Source organism: Amblyomma maculatum, chromosome 8 (genome assembly GCF_055883805.1).
Source record: "Amblyomma maculatum isolate TAMU_Amacu chromosome 8, ASM5588380v1, whole genome shotgun sequence".
NCBI classification, from domain to species: Eukaryota; Metazoa; Arthropoda; class Arachnida; order Ixodida; family Ixodidae; genus Amblyomma; species Amblyomma maculatum.
Genome location: NC_139351.1, coordinates 116018600 through 116034880, shown reverse-complemented (window position 1 = coordinate 116034880; position 16281 = coordinate 116018600). Strand labels below are relative to the sequence as shown.

The 16281-nt window shown below is 44.9% G+C and overlaps 1 protein-coding gene across 1 annotated transcript in view; it reads right to left on the bottom strand.

Moving 5' to 3' along the window:
* Zir (dedicator of cytokinesis) overlaps window positions 1-16281 on the bottom strand; it is a 66929-nt gene that overhangs the window by 39101 nt on the left and 11547 nt on the right. The window contains exons 9-15 of the mRNA XM_084577308.1: window positions 14438-14500; window positions 14067-14238; window positions 13022-13149; window positions 11037-11130; window positions 10536-10819; window positions 2681-2751; window positions 1216-1360 (exon numbers count right to left, since the gene is read on the bottom strand). Coding sequence (XP_084433434.1) covers window positions 1216-1360; window positions 2681-2751; window positions 10536-10819; window positions 11037-11130; window positions 13022-13149; window positions 14067-14238; window positions 14438-14500 — 957 coding nt within the window. The remainder of the gene's footprint in view (window positions 1-1215; window positions 1361-2680; window positions 2752-10535; window positions 10820-11036; window positions 11131-13021; window positions 13150-14066; window positions 14239-14437; window positions 14501-16281) is intronic.

Here is a 16281-nt window from a genome sequence, read left to right as displayed (position 1 = left end):
GCACCCAAACGAGGTGTTGGAAGACAGCTCGAATGGGAGTAAGGCCCCTAATCTTCTGCATTGGCAAATTTGAAATTCCACAAATTGAAAACAAAGACAGCAACATTTCATGGGTGTTCTTCATTTATGCATTTATGACCGAGGTCTCTGAGAAGTTGGCTTTTCTTTGCACCTTAAGAGCCTGGTGCTCGCTGAGTGCATCCCGAATAATAAGAAATTCCTAAAGGCTTAACATTCTAAACCTAGTTTTACGAAGCGAAAGCATGTCACTTGCTGAGATGCTGCAAGGTCCTGTATGTAATCTTCCGAGATGGCCCAGCTTCGTTCGGATCTATGAAGAAGCGCACACTGCCTAGACGACGGTGCACACCTCTCTAAACCGCGACCAAGCCCGGTCTGACAACGGGAGAGCGCATGCGCGGCGGAAAGAGCGCGCACCAGAAGCGGAACCACCGCAGCGTCTTCTTACTCAGTGAAGGTCAAAAACTTGAGCCGTCCCTGATCTTGGCCCGAGGCAGCGTAGTGAAGCTTTCGCTTAAAAAATTGCCCTGCATTGGTAGTTTGATCCCAAAAATAATGCAAGGTGCTTTGTGAAGATTATAATTTAAAAAAAAAGTAAAACTCACATCACATTTGTGCAAATATGGCAGCACTGATTTCACTGATGACGATATCCCATGATGCACTAGGGTGCACTGCTGACTAAACTGCAGTGCTTGACGCAATAGCTTGCTTGAGGAGATCGGGAAGCAAGCGTGTCAAGGCGTTAGGAGAAATTCATTAGTTAACAGGATCTATATTTTAGGACAACTCCTAAGACTAAATAAATTATTCACATTTCCATCATTCTGTTATTCCTACTGATGCCCACAAGCATAACATACCATTAAAAAAAAGTGTGACTACTAACGCATAGTTCTGTGGAAAATACTATAATCTGGTATTTTTAAGAAATAATGAAAACTAGAGCCTTTAGTCAATGGATTAGCAATAGTAACATGCCTCATGCCTGTCCCACCACATTATCAAAGAGGGGAAGGTGTAAAGGTGAGGTCCAAGGCCGGACAGTTTTCAGCATAGCAGTAGGTTTTTTTTTTCTGAAATAACCGTCCCTACAGAGGTGGCTGTCCAGGCTTGCATAAGAAATAAACTGGAGTCCTCATGACACTTAGATGCAGAGTACACAGAGGCAGGAGTACTCAAATGAGCTCTCACAGTGTATCCAATGGCGGTCTCGGTGGGCGTTGTTTGCTCCACCTTGCGCTGGCAGCTGATGTGGTAGAAGGTGAAGAACAGGTGGTGCCTGTCCGTCAGCTTGGCTGGCAGCTTCACCTTGATCTCATCGTGGAAGTCGGGAGACCTGTTAGGAGCCACCAGAAAGTTGCAACGGGCCAGCATGTCACGGCCTTACATGCAGCGCGTGCAAGTCAGAGACCTCGTTTCTGCCCCGGCATGCTGCCTTCATCATCCTCAGTTTATCTCACTCATGATTACTAAGGTTGCATTCCTTGTACTGTAATCAGGGTCACTGAAATTTTGAAATATACCTTCGTGTTTAACTTACTCTACCACAAATACTATGCTACTAGAACTCATCACTTCTCCTCCTCCTGTCTGATCAACCTTTACATACACCAGTAAGAAGGTAAACAAGTATTCTAAACAGACAGACAAAAACAAGTAAAACAATTGACCAATTCATCTGGAACAGCAGTTATGCAAGCTCACTTCACTGGACCTGATAGTAATTTGACCTGACACCTGCGTCTATTAAGACTGCAATAAACAAACTGGCTGTATCTGCTGTATGGTGCGCCCGAAACAAAAGAACAAGATAAGGAGGAGGAGGAGAAAATATTTATTTACACTGAAATGATTTGGGAAAGGGAGGTGCGTATGGTTGTGACGCTGGGTGGCAGACCCAATTCCGGGACGCCATTGGCCACCGTTGCTGCCTGAGCTCTCTGGACAAGGGCATGCTGGGCCTCCAGGTCCGAGCCAGATGGGGCCGCCTCCCAGCCCTCCCTAGCTGGCTGTTTTATAACTTTTATATTTGTATTTTGCTGGCAGGCCCACACCATGTGGTATAGGTCAGCATACTGCCTGCAGAATTTGCACCTACCCGTGAATGTCGGGTTCATGTGTTTTAGTATGGTGGGATTTAGAAAACACCCGGTTTGGAGCCGTCTAAGGTGGCACTCCCCAGAGAAGGAGTGAGCAGCAGCAAGACAGCTGACAGGTTAGCATGCCACCACTGGCAGTCATTTTTGTTAGGCTCAAGGTCGACTAAAGCTGATAGCCAGTTTTAATACCGACCATACACACATGCTTTAATTCTGCAAATCAGACAAAAGCCTCAGAAGAATGTAGTTCAAATAATTCCAAACACTACCTATTCTTAGCCCCTGTCTGACAAAGTGAGGTACCAGGATGAGAAGATGGACAAGTTAGATGGCATTCTTTCTTTTCTTAAAGAGTGCAAAATGTGCCCCACTAAAAGAGAAAGTGCCTATGTTACATTAATGATTATGCCTCTTCAGGTGCAGCTAATTGTGTTCTGCTTCTTCCAGAATAGCATTAGGATCATAAGAAGATAGTACAAAAAGAAGATAAGGGCTGTAAAGGAGACACATAAAGAGCACCAATTTAACAAAAATGCTACGCAATGCTGTGCACTTACTTGTTGTGGTAGGTCACTGTAGTGTAGACCTCTGTCACAAACTCAGGACAGCTTGATTTGCCAAACAGTACCTGCCAAAGAGGACAAAAAGAAGGTATCATTATTTTAAGGTGCAATTAAAGCTGCTCAGATGAATTTCACAATGCAGATAGAAACCTCTTTCATTCAGAGCTTTCATTGGTTTCGCTCGGTTTGTGGGGATCAAAGCCCCAAGGCGGCCTAGGCTATGTGAGAGGTCGTAGTGTAGAACTCCGGAAATTTCGACCATCTGGGGTTCTTTAATGTGCACTGACAAAGCACAGCACACGGGAGCCTTGCTTTTCGCCTCCATCGAAAAGTGGTTGCTACTGCCAAGATTTGATCCTGCATTTTTGGGCACAAAAGTCGAGCAACCTAACCAATGGAACACCGTGGTGGGTCAGAGCTTTCATTCATTCAAACCATGATAAATACACTGCTAAATCAAGTCTGCATTTAAAGAGCAACAAATTATACGTGCACGGAACATAAAAGCCACTTTCAGTACACTTCTTTGGTCTACGCTTTGTCTTGTCAATGACGGAGTCCGCTAGCTAGTTTCACAGTTTAGATATATGGATGGAGAGCAGAAAAACAAAGGTAGCCTTGGGAGGATAATTCATTTCAGATCTTTCCACCAACAGCGAAAATGGGGCAATCTGAAAGTGAAAATACTATGGCTGTGCGAACAGTGAAATTTCGAACACAAAGTGAATTGAAATATATAAAAACCTGAGCCCGATCAAATTCAATACTTTTCGAATGCCGCCAAGAAATCAAATTTCTATGCTATTCATGGGCAACATTAGCCATTCAGCAGCCTTAAGAGTTCTCAACCCGAGGTATTTAGATGTACTACTACTAGTTTTCTTTAAAATTTAAATGACGAAGGTAACTAAAGTGAACCATGGTTAGTGAATCGAAAAATAAAAATTGGTCGCAAATAAAATACAATATTTCTGAACAATTTCAAAAATTAGTACAGAAAGTTGAAAATAAAAACATTTTTCCACAAGACAAAACTATGAAAAGAAAGGTAGATGATTTGTGAAACCTGTAAGGTCTACCAGGCATTAAATAAGGAAGCAGGAATTGTGCAGTAGAAATAGCAATTAACTTCATTTTTTGGGCTAATATCTTACCTATAGTTATCTGACAACGATTGTTGTCAGTGAAAAAGAAAAATGAAGGATGGCTTAGCTCTGCTATGTCTGGATATATGTAGAGAAAAACAGTGACTACCTAGGGATTAGAAGTTCATTTCTCCAGTCTCCTACGCCGTTCGCCAGCAGCTAAACTATCCTTAGCTTCCATGTCGAGCGCTTCTAAGTTCACCGGCGTTCTATAATTCGCCAGGTCCAACCGCTCATCGCTGTGTGCTGTGTCCGTGTCTATGACCGCGGTCCCCTGGCAGGAGCTGCCAACTTGGCTCTCTCGTGTCGCATGGGACGGTTATGTCAGACTCAGTCTGCCAGGACCCTTGCATTCGCGTTACCCCTATAGGCCACTAAGGCACATTCATACGGCTTGGTTAAAGCGGGGCTTTATATGTGTTTCTAACGACAGAGCACACGCGAAGCTCGGGTTTGACTAGCCTAGTGAAGCTTTTCACTTCAAAAAAGTCTAATATCACAGCTTGACTTAACGCTCACACGCAAAACGAAGTTTACTGAATGTCGTCGTAAAGCACTGCAAGGTGGATGCGTCTTTTCTGGAGAAGTGATGTCAGCAATCGATTAACAGCAAAACAGACAGAAGAGCAGCAACCTGAGCAAGCAATGCTAGCAGGACGATCCCTTCCAAGTTCCATCGCGATGTTTGAAGACAAAGCGTTAATTGTGGAATGCTGCCCGAAACACAATATTAATTTCGCTGAACTGCAAGCCCTGTAATGTGCCTCAATCATGCAAATGCTGTCGTGAACTGCGAAGGTGCGAAAATAAAACCAATGCCTTTATGCCCCGGTGCACACATTGCGCTGTATGTGCTGCAGTTCTGCAGGCGGGGTTCATACCCAGTGCTTGTGTGAGACATCTTTTTCTTGACCACTGTGGCCTAAGATTAGAAGTGTCTATGTTCTAACTGACGAAAACTGAAAACAATTAGAGAGGTTGCCATGAAACAAACACAGCAGGACATACATGCAAGCATCTTTGCCCCTTTTGTGTAAGATACAGGCTGGCTTGCTTCTGTTCTGAGTGCATGCGTACGGTGATATAAAAAAATTTGATGCACTTGAAGGCCAAATGCAATAAAATTTTTTGCTCTATAGAATGAGTATTTTCTAATAGTACATAATGAAAGAGCACTAAGAGTGAAATATAGCATTCGTAACAGAAGCGAGTGTTTCAGGAATCACTCACAAAAACCATTGTTTCTCGAAATGAAAAAGGAAAGAGGACGGCCATTACTAAGAACCGGAAATGACGTAGAAACAAGCGCAATCGGGCCCTTGAGTGGTGTAGATGTTGCATAATGGCACCTTGTTGCTGCTTGCAGACACCTTAGCGAGTGGGCAGGGGCTTTATTTGGGTGTTATGAGACATAAGCATCAATCATATTGTAGCATGCGTTGATTATTGATGACCATGTTAGTGTGCCCCCACGTTCAAGCATTATGGTCTCCGTGGGTTCCCTCCCAATCCAAGATACAGAAGGCGTCGTCGAGACAAAACAGAAACTGCTTATTGAAAGAGGCATCGCCGTTGCCAGGGCAGTTGTTTTTGTTGAAAAGTTGATGTTCTTCTCACGAACTTCAGCAATGAACATCAACATCTGAACAGAGGGACAACTGTCGCATATCTCGACGCCATAACTGACACTAGTTATGAATGCAATTTCACCAGCGCTTCAGCAACAGAACCCTCCGACAACACTGAACCTCTGTACGATATAAACCCGGCCTTACCTCGAAAGTATCGAGAGAAACTACGGCACCTCCTCCGTCGCTACTCTAATGCATTTGCCAAATCATCACGCGTCGGTCGAACCCACCTTGCGAAGCACCGCGTCATTACAGACGAAACTGTTCGACCACTCCGCCAGTCGCCTTATCGAGCTTCCCCTAAAGAACGTACTGCCATCCGAGACCAAGTGAAGGAAATGCTCGATAACGATGTCATTCGCCCTTCCCGCAGCCCCTGGGCTGCACCTGTGGTACTTGTGAAGAAAAAAGATGGCACACTTCGTTTCTGCGTAGACTATCGCCGACTGAACAACGTTACGAAAAAAGATGTTTACCCTTTGCCCAGAATAGATGACGCCTTAGATCGTCTGTGCAACACAAGATACTTCTCCTCCATGGATCTCAAGTCTGGATACTGGCAGATAGAGGTCGATGAAAGGGACCGCGAAAAGACTGCTTTCATTACACCTGACGGGCTATACGAATTCCAAGTCATGCCCTTCGGCCTTTGCTCCGCGCCCGCAACCTTTCAGAGACTCATGGACAGCGTTCTTGGAGATCTGAAGTGGACGACATGTCTTGTATACTTGGACGACGTAATTGTGTTTGCCCCGAATTTCGAGGAGCACCTCCGTCGCCTAGACGCAGTACTAGACGCCATCCAAACGTCGGGCCTCACCCTGAAAGCCGAAAAATGCCATTTTGCTTATGAAGAGCTGAAGTTTTTGGGCCATGTCGTGAACCAAGCGGGAGTTCTGCCGGATCCTGAAAAAACAGTTGCCATCGCCAATTTTCCGACGCCGCGGGACCAGAAAGAGGTGCGACGCTTTCTTGGACTATGTGCATATTATCGACGTTTCGTGAAAAACTTTTCTAAAATAGCCGCCCCCCTTACACTTCTTACTAAGGCTGATATGCCGTTCACATGGGGCGACCAGCAAATGGACGCATTTCAGGAGCTTCAACGTCGCCTGCAGTCACCTCCAGTTCTAGCACATTTCGATGAAACCGCAGACACCGAACTCCACACGGATGCAAGCAATGTCGGTTTGGGCGCTGTCCTAGTACAGATACGGAACAGTGAACAACGTGTGATCGCCTACGCTAGTCGGGCTTTGTCTAGGGCTGAGACAAACTACTCTGCCACTGAAAAGGAATGCCTGGCCATCGTGTGGTCTATTTCGAAGTTTCGACCATACCTGTACGGCAGACCCTTCAAAGTGGTGACCGACCATCACGCGCTTTGTTGGCTGACAAGCCTTAAAGATCCTTCTGCACGTCTCGCCAGGTGGAGCCTACAACTTCAAGAATACGACATCACTGTAACCTACAAGTCAGGTCGTAAGCATTTAGACGCTGACTGCCTGTCTCGTGCTCCTGTACAACCAGCTTCGGACGCCTCAGGTGACGACGACGCATTTCTGAGTGCAATTAGTTCAGACAATTTTGCCGATGCCCAACGGAATGATCCCGAACTTCGCCAGGTAATCGACTTTCTTCAAGGTGCCGGCAGCATGGTCCCTAGCCCTTTCCGTCGTACTTTGTCTTCTCTGTGTCTCCGTGATGGCGTTCTCGTCAAGAAGAATTTTACAGCCAACAGTCGCCAATACCTCCTCGTTGTACCAGCAAGCTTAAGGGATGAGATTTTTCAAGCCTGCCACGACGAACCCACATCCGGCCACCTGGGAGTCACTCGGACGATATCTAGAATTAAAGAACGGTATTACTGGCCTCGTTTGCCAAGCGATGTAACGCATTATGTTCGAAGTTGCCGTGACTGCCAACGTCGAAAGGTTCCGCCTCTGAGGCCAGCCGGTCTTTTAAAGCCCATTACGCCACCGTCCAGACCATTCCAGCTAATAGGGATGGACTTGCTCGGACCGTTCCCTACTTCCACCTGTGGGAACAGGTGTATTATAGTAGCTACTGACTACCTGACTCGCTACGCAGAAACCGCTGCTCTTCCTTGTGCTACCGCTTTTGAAGTTGCGAAATTTTTCGTTCTTCAAATTGTCCTGAGACATGGCGCACCAGAAGTACTCATTACTGACAGAGGAGCTGCATTTTCTGCAGAGCTCATCCAGCATATCCTTGTTCTTAGTCGCACCAATCATCGTCGCACGACTGCATACCACCCGCAAACAAACGGCCTGACAGAACGTTTGAACAAGACCATTGCCGATATGTTGTCAGTGTATGTGGACGTCCATCACAAGACATGGGACGAAGTATTGCCGTATGTAACATTTGCATACAATACCGCCGTTCAGGAAACTACCAGCATGACTCCATTCAGCCTAGTTTACGGCCGACAAGTGACGACCACGCTCGACGCCATGCTGCCCCACATAGACGAAGGTCCAAATGATGATGTCGCCTCTTTTCTACAGCGTGCCGAAGAGGCCCGTCAACTTGCACGGGTGCGAATACAGCAGCAGCAAGGCCGAGATGCACAACGCTACAACCTGCGGCGGCGGACTGCAGACTATCTGCCAGGTGACCTTGTCTGGGTTTGGTACCCCATTCGACGACGCGGACTTAGCGAAAAACTCTTGCGCCGTTATTTCGGCTCCTACCGCATTCTTCGACGCGTCAGTGAACTGGACTATGAAGTCGTTCCGCACGAGGAACCAGAGCCCCGGCGTCCCAAGCGTTCTGAAGTGGTCCACGTGGTCCGCTTGAAGCCTTTTCATGCCAGATAGCGGCCCCTTTTACTCTGTCCCTCTTTCAATATCGCATCGGGACGATGCTTTTCGCACGGGGGGGGGCTAATGTAGCATGCGTTGACGACAAAGAAGCGCAGAAGTGTGAGAGGAAGAAGTGTGCTAACCTCGAGCCTGAACTCTGACGCTGTTTGTAGAACCTTTGCCACGCCTTGGACCTCGGACGCAACTGTAAAGGTCGCTGTTTACGCGACAATATGAATTTACAGCATTGCGAATGAAAGCGAACCATCAACATGGACTACAGTTCGTTTTGCCCAATGTTTTCCATACTTCTGAAACGCATACGACGGCCGTGTTTCTTGCAGAACACGTGAATTTGTGCCCCTGAACGCTGCAGACCGTTTATTATAAAAATAAACTAAATAAATAAATAAAATAAATAAACATATAATATAATAATAAATAAAAAATATATATTATTATATTATAAATAATTATAAAAACTTCAACACTGTAACGAGCCTTACTAGTACCACCAAGCCACATTTCGGTCTCAGGCTCGTAACTGCACGCCGTCCGCAGACTGTTCAGACGCAATGGGAGAGAGTAGAGGATGCTTCTTGCGCGCCCGTTTTTATGTCATACGGTAAATTGCCCCAACTTCATGACCCGTCACCAGATGCATGGGTCGTCTCCTACGCAGCGTTGAAACACTTGTAACTTAAAGATATAGTTTCTTATGAAGTGTGAAACTTCGTCTGCATTAGATTTAGGACTCACCAAACACACTGCAGCCAAAATAAAATTTCGTTTCAGTTGGTCCTTAAGTCCCTTTACAATTAGAAATGTGACAGCATTGCAAGTTCTGTGCCTAGTTTCATTATGCGTGTGTTCTACGTTTTGCTGCTTTTTCAATGTCTAGAACTTTATTTTTAATTTTATTGCTTTCCCATTAAAATGTGCAGCCTACGATGTGGAAAAATCAAGGCTAATTTGAGACTAATTCGTGGCTCCCTGATAAGAGCGACACGAGACTGCTGTGCCGTGGCGTTTTGTGTCAACCTCGCTAGATGGCGCCACATATCTGCCTAATGAGAGGTCACTGTCTTTGTTTTGTTTTGAATTTTGCATGCAAAAATTTCAAACCACTTTTGTGGCCCTCCATAGGCTATACTCGGAGGCTCCGAATGCTCGACCTTGAACTCTCACGCTGTGCAGCAAGCATTGTTCTTCACTCTCCAAGGCCATTCATCTGCACATGGGCCATTTCCTCTGCACCTTGCCATAGCTGTGCTACAAAAAAACATTTTTATTATTAGGTTTCAAACGCTCCCCAGGATGAACACATCAGCTTCCCTGGCCAAGGCATGAGAGCACTGGCTATCACTGCAGGCGATCACGCCTCGTGTAAAACTGCAACACTGTCTCACGATGAGCAGCAAACATTGCCATCCTCATCAAGTTCCAAGTGTAACACACTCTCACACTGTGCAGTGAGCCTCGCCGTCTTCATAATGTTTCATATGCACTGCTTCTTCATTTAACATAGATAAATACACCGCACACATACACCATCTGGGCGAGTGCAGGCGATGTGTGCGAGAGCAGTGCTGGGTGATTCCACCAGGTGGCATGGCGTAGAGGATGCTACTCTCGATAAAGACAGAGATTGCAGCTCTGCTAGAAAGGCTGCCGAGACCATCAAACAATGAGAAGCCATATTGGGCTGTTGCCGAAAAGCTTACCAAGCACGGAAATGAGTCAAGGTCAAAGTGGCAGCAGCGGCTGTGGCTTGTGGAAAATGACTTACGCTCATAAAACTTGATTTAAGGATGACAAAACCTCTACAATTTTTTTTAATGTTTGTCCATTTTTTCCCCTTTTTTCTTACTTATTTTCCCTGTTGTCCTTTCTCTCAATGCTCTCCAGCGTCATTATGCTAGACAAGAGAAATTACGGACTCATTCTCAAGAAGTGAGCGTAATGATTGACAGTTGATGCGGACATGCTCTGCTGCCACTCATTACTAAGACGAATGGTGCCAAGACGAATAGTGCCCGTCAGGATCACATATAGTGAAAGTGAGGTGTGAATCAAATAGAACAGCAAATACTATTCTAAATCTATTCGTTCGAATATTTCCATGCCCCTTAAACAATACACATTACATACCTGACATTTTAAAACCCATTCTATGCACCTTGCTGTTTGCCTACGTCCAACCCGCATGCCATCCTAACCAACCTAAAACTGAAATGACACTCACAGGCAGAGCGCAGGTCACTTCGTCTTCTCCACAGAGAAGCTGCACACGGCAGGCAATGTTGCGTGCCGAGCCCGGCCGACCAGCGAAGTTGAGAGAGCGTGGGTAGATGTAGAGGAGGTTCCGATATGTGTACTCCGGCCTCAGCACGTCCCGCAAGGGAAACTCGAGCATTTCCTTGGTTGGGCGGCCCTTCTCGTCCGGGTACGGCTGAATGCGTGCCAGCTCGGGGCTCAGGCAGTACCGCACCTCATCCGGGCACGGAGAGATGTCCAGTCGCAGAGAGCCTGGTGTGAACACCCACACTCGGTCGCAGATCTAAGACAACCCTCTTTACCTTTTCTTTAAACTAAGAACTTTTAGGACCCAAAGCAAAGAAAATGTATCGTAAAGGTGGCGAGAAAAGCGTAGCCGCGTGAAGACATCTCAAGAGGCTAATATAGCACTCAGTAAGCAAGCAAAGAAGTCTCTCAAGGAATTACCTAATCCTATGCTATGTCTTACCTGGGATGCATTTGAGTCTCTTCAGCATTGAGCCCGACCGTTTGAGGTCTATGAGAAACTTGTACAGGTCGTCATCTCTCAGTCTGTCACTTTCCTGCATCAATAATGCACAAGTGTTTCTGATCTCTTTACAGCACAACCAGCAAAAGCCATTCCAAGCCTCGTTGGAAACACAGGGCAGTAAACAGGACACACTTATTTGATTGCAAAAGTGACAGCACCTGCTCAGAACTAAGTGCAGGGTGAACTGCTAAGCGTAGAAAGGAGGAGAGCAGCAAAGTTTTTACGGACTGTAGAATTACAACACTTTAGTTGAAATAACCAGCGCAATAAACGGACAACAGAGAAATGAACAAACACGGCTGTGTTGTCCTTGTTTTTTGCGCTGGTTATTCCAAATATGAAACCATTCTGACTAGCCCATTCTGACTAGCCCATTTTGCTTTCTAATTGCAATCTTTAAAGGTACGTACACTCAAAAATGCCACTTCCATATCATAGTTCATATAAGCCGATTTCACCAGTGCCAACAATGAATCACACTGCACATATAGTAATCCTCTTCCTCATTTTTGAATTGGACCAGCCTAACAAACGTGTATCCAAAATAGTTATTTTAACTCGGGGCAATGGAAGCTATAATCAAAAATGGGCACTGATGACTAAGAAGGTGAATACGTGCCTGTTTACTGTATGGTTTCTTTTTACTTAATACACATGCAAGATGTAATTAGTGTTTGGTTAATAAGGTTTAATGACCTAAGCAATTCAGGCTATGAGGGACTCGATAGTGGAAGACTCCGAATAATTTCGACTCCTGGGGCTCTTTATTTCGCCACCACCAAAACATGGCCACGATCAAACCCAGGTCTTCCAGCTCAGTAGCCGAGTGCCTTAACCAGTGAGTCACCTTCGCAAGGCAAATCTAATTGGGAAAAGTTATGGCTTTCTGAAGGGCAAAAGCTACTTTCTTCTCGAGTTGTGTTCGGCTATAAGCTTAATTCTCGCTTCGTTCTCTCTCTCACCCAAACACAAACAGTGAAAAGGAGTGGTACAATTTGCAGGGCTAGTTGGCAGGACTTAAGGCAGATAGTTACTGCAAAAACAGCGCACAGCTCAGAATTGGGAATATACTGTCAAGCGCCTTCTTTCCGTCAGCTGGTGGGCATAACGTTGAGTAGAGCTGCTCCGATCATCCATATGCGAAGCGCCGCTAGGTAGAACCCAAGGAATGGACAGGGCGGCAACATCTGCCCTGCGGCGACTGGTTCGATAATAATGAGGATTCATTAAGTACATGGGTTATCTTTACAAGCGAGATCAAGAAAAATTTTAGGGATGACTCTGCAAAGAAGAAGCACGCGGAACACATTGCTTCACCGGGCGCAAGTACCTGGAAGAACTTGCACATACATACATCGAAGCCATCTTAAAATTATGCAAGCTGGTCAATCCCAGTATACTTGAAGACAAAGCCGGCCACCTCCTAAAAGGAATTGCAGAAGATGTTTATAATTTCCTGATTAGCAAAGAGAGCCTGAGCACCACCGCTGATGTTATAAAACATTGTAGAACATTTGAAGTTCTCAAGTTGCGTCGAATTATCCTTGACTTCAGAAGACTTAACAATGTCACCCGTGTTGCCAGAGTTGAAGCCTGTCCTTCCGTTTCTATGGCTGACATGATACGATTGTGCGCAAAGAACTCAAGATCCAGGGAGACCATTTGCAGTGAAGAATATGGGCGGCACAGTTGTGCACCGCAGGCAGATGTCGCTGCCCTGTCCACTCCATGGGTCCAACCTTGCAGTGCTTCGCATATGGACGATCGGAGCAGCTCTACTACATGTTATGCCCACCAGCCAACGAAAAGAAGGCGCGTGACAATATGACAGACAAGTGCTACGCTCTCCTTTCTTCCATATGTCTGCTAGAGTGACCATGCACGTGAATGTTAGTTATGGCTAACAAGATGTTTGCGCTCACCTGTTTGAAGAAGCTCGACACAGTCAGCGTCACCGGGCGAAAAGTGTCAAGGCTGTTAGCAAAGTCATCAGGGGACCAGCTGCGGCGCTTTTCGGATCCAGCACGCCGTTCCAGAGAGCCACGTCGGCCTAGGAACATTGCATATGCTCATTTTTTACCGACTATACGAGCGAGTAAAAACCCAAATATCTGAGTAACATCAAAGAAAGTGGGAGAGAGCATACCAAGAAAATAAAAACAACAAAAGAAAGGCATACACAAAAACAAAGGCAACTGATTAGCACAACCACAATGCTAAAAGGCTAATTCATGACAGACTCAAAAAAGGGTGACTGATGCCACAACAACAAAAGTGCTTAGCCAATGGAAGTGCATTTGCAAACCACATCAAGCAGGCAGGAACTCAATGTAGATTCAAAAACGGGAACAAACGATGACAGCTGAGAAACACACGGGCTGCTGTAGTCGCAGCAAGCTACAACAGCATGCAAAAAACAAAGGATAGTATGAATAATGCCGGCCTTGACAGGCACGATTTGCCAACAAGCATCTAACTAGTGTTAATGCTCGTCTACACAAACACACTTGCAAATGAGCAACCAAACCAAAATTAGATAAAAAGCACAGCTAACTACAAACAACATGACACAGGCTGCTGGCAAATGGCAAACTTACCAACAACAATTCCTAGGTTTACTTGACAGACCAATGGAACAGTGCATAGAATAAGAGATAGAGTAAAATGTCTCAAAGCACGAAATAAGCGAGTGATGTAGGAAAAACAATTATGAAGTAAATGTTTAATACAGACTAACACCAACAAGAGTGGTGTGCCACACACAAATAAAGATCAAAATGAGAAATCCCAGACTATCACAAAACTATATAAATAAAGTCAAGTCTCCACTGAGGGAGCACTACGCCTAATACCGAACTATATATTACTCATTATCGAAGTTTTCCTTACTGTCCACACTGTGAGGGTAAATTGAAAGACTAGGCGGAGTCCTGCACATGCTCAGTGTGTCAACTACAGGACACTCACCCAATGTGTTGTTAGAGCCAATGCTGTCCCGGTCACTGCCACTGTCCTTGTCAAGGCTGTTGACTCCAGTTAACACGTTGAGCAGGTAGACAGCCGTCCAGGCAAACGGCATGCGGTACTTGCCGAGCCGCTTGCACGTTGCCATGGCGTTGGCGCGTACTTTCTCCTTGTTCTGCAGATGCCACACTTTAAGTCACCACTTGAAAGCACCAAAGTAATGCCACGGCATGCCACAGTAAAGCGCATGAATTGTGGTCAATTTAGTGTGTTTAGCAGCATAATGCAGCCTGAGGTAAGCTAAGAGGAACAAAGTTACACAACAAAAGTTTGTAAGTATACAAGATGAAGTGGGACAACGCACAATGCATTACCTTTTCATCCTTCATGTAAGGTTCGGCACACTCATTGATATCTCCTTGTAAAACTTTTTCAAGCTGAAGAAAGAAGACAAAATCAGCATTTTAGATACTGGTAGACCATGAGAGCAACATAATGAACAGACCCACAGTGGAAAAGTCCATGAAAACACTAAAACTCAACACAGCTTAAAAAAGTCAGAAAAAATGCCAAGTTTGGCATAAGGTTGAAACCCAAAAGTACTAAAGTAACCTTGAAAGCTGCAATCAAGCTTCAGATCATAAGCTTCCAAAGACAGCAGAAAAGTGCAAATTTACTTGGTACAAGAAAATACTGCGTAAAAAAAGCCAAGCAACCGAGGGGAAACAACAAGGGTAAACGATATGATAATCCCTTGAGTGTCTCATTACAAGAGACACTCAAGGGACCCGAAAAACATATCTCTTGTAACCAAAAATTCTAAAATCACTGTGTTAATCATGTTATTGCACATCAGCATATAAATGCATTCACACGCAACAGGAAATTGTTCAGGAAAGCTTAAAGGAGTTAATCATATTAGTATGTATTTTTGTGAGTGCAGAGTGTATTCCTTCCCAAATTCTGGAGGTAAAGCACTTCACTTTGCAGGCCTTCCTGTTGCTCCAATACCTTTGAAGAACTCTTACATGCTCGTCACCCTCTGATGATTCACAAAGAGAAAGACATCAGGATTCTGAGCTTCCACCTTTAAATCAAATTTTAACAGCGAGGAGCTAAAAATGCTGGATGTCATTCATGAACTTTGATTTTCTTTGTAGGTGACAGTAATGCAATGCTAGTGGCTGAAACAGCGGGGTCGTTCTGACTTTCCAACCATGGGGAAGCCCTCCTCAGTTCCTGACATACACAGCAAAAAGGATGTTGATATGAAACAAAATTTAGCTAAGGGAATCTGAAGTGAATCATGTACGAGTTGGTAAGTTCCAGATGCATTGAATGAGCACACCTGGGTTGTGTCTCTTCTAAATAGGGAAGAATTTACTCCAGGGACCCGAAAAAGTTGCCCTTAGTAACCAAGTGTCTCTTGTAACCATGTCTCTTGTATGTAATGTTGTTAACAAGGCAGACATAGGAAAACCAACCAAGCCATTTTCAAATGTCTCTTATAACCGAGTGTCTCTTGTAACAGAGTCTCTTATAGGAGAGTTAACTATTTCTTTTTTTATCATGCATATATTAGCAGGCCTAATTTTCTACTCTAATCAGTATACACTTGTAGCCCTTACTAAATCCAACAAGACGCAAGCTTTTGTAGTGTCAATAATGCCACTATATGACAACTAAAGAACTTACAGTCAAACCTCACCACAACTATGATTTACGGGAAAATAACAGGTACTGTACAACACAGGAGTGGCTATAGTCGTTGGGAGCTCCTTTTAAGCCTATGCATTTGATGCCTTGTTTTTACAAAAGTAAAATGCTCCCACAAAGGAATACAATGAACCTCAAGCGAATCCCACTTGCCATTTCACACTGAGTATGTCAATTTCTAACAACACACCTAATTTCTGCACCTGATTGACTGATTGATTGATAGATTGATTGATTAACAAACTGAAATTGCAGCATGTAGTGAACCTTATTGAGCACTGGACAAAACTTTTCTCCCCCTGATGATGCATCAGTTTAGCACCGGACAAAACTTTCCCCCCCAATGATGCATCAGGTTTAGTGAAATTGAATTTTGACAGTGGCACACAGATCTTTACCAGAACTCAAGTATGTGGCCTTCCAAATGACTTCATGGCGAGTTTGGCCTGCCAGCCTATGCCAGACCTCGAGATCTGTCGCGGTCACTAGAGTTGCCACCTTC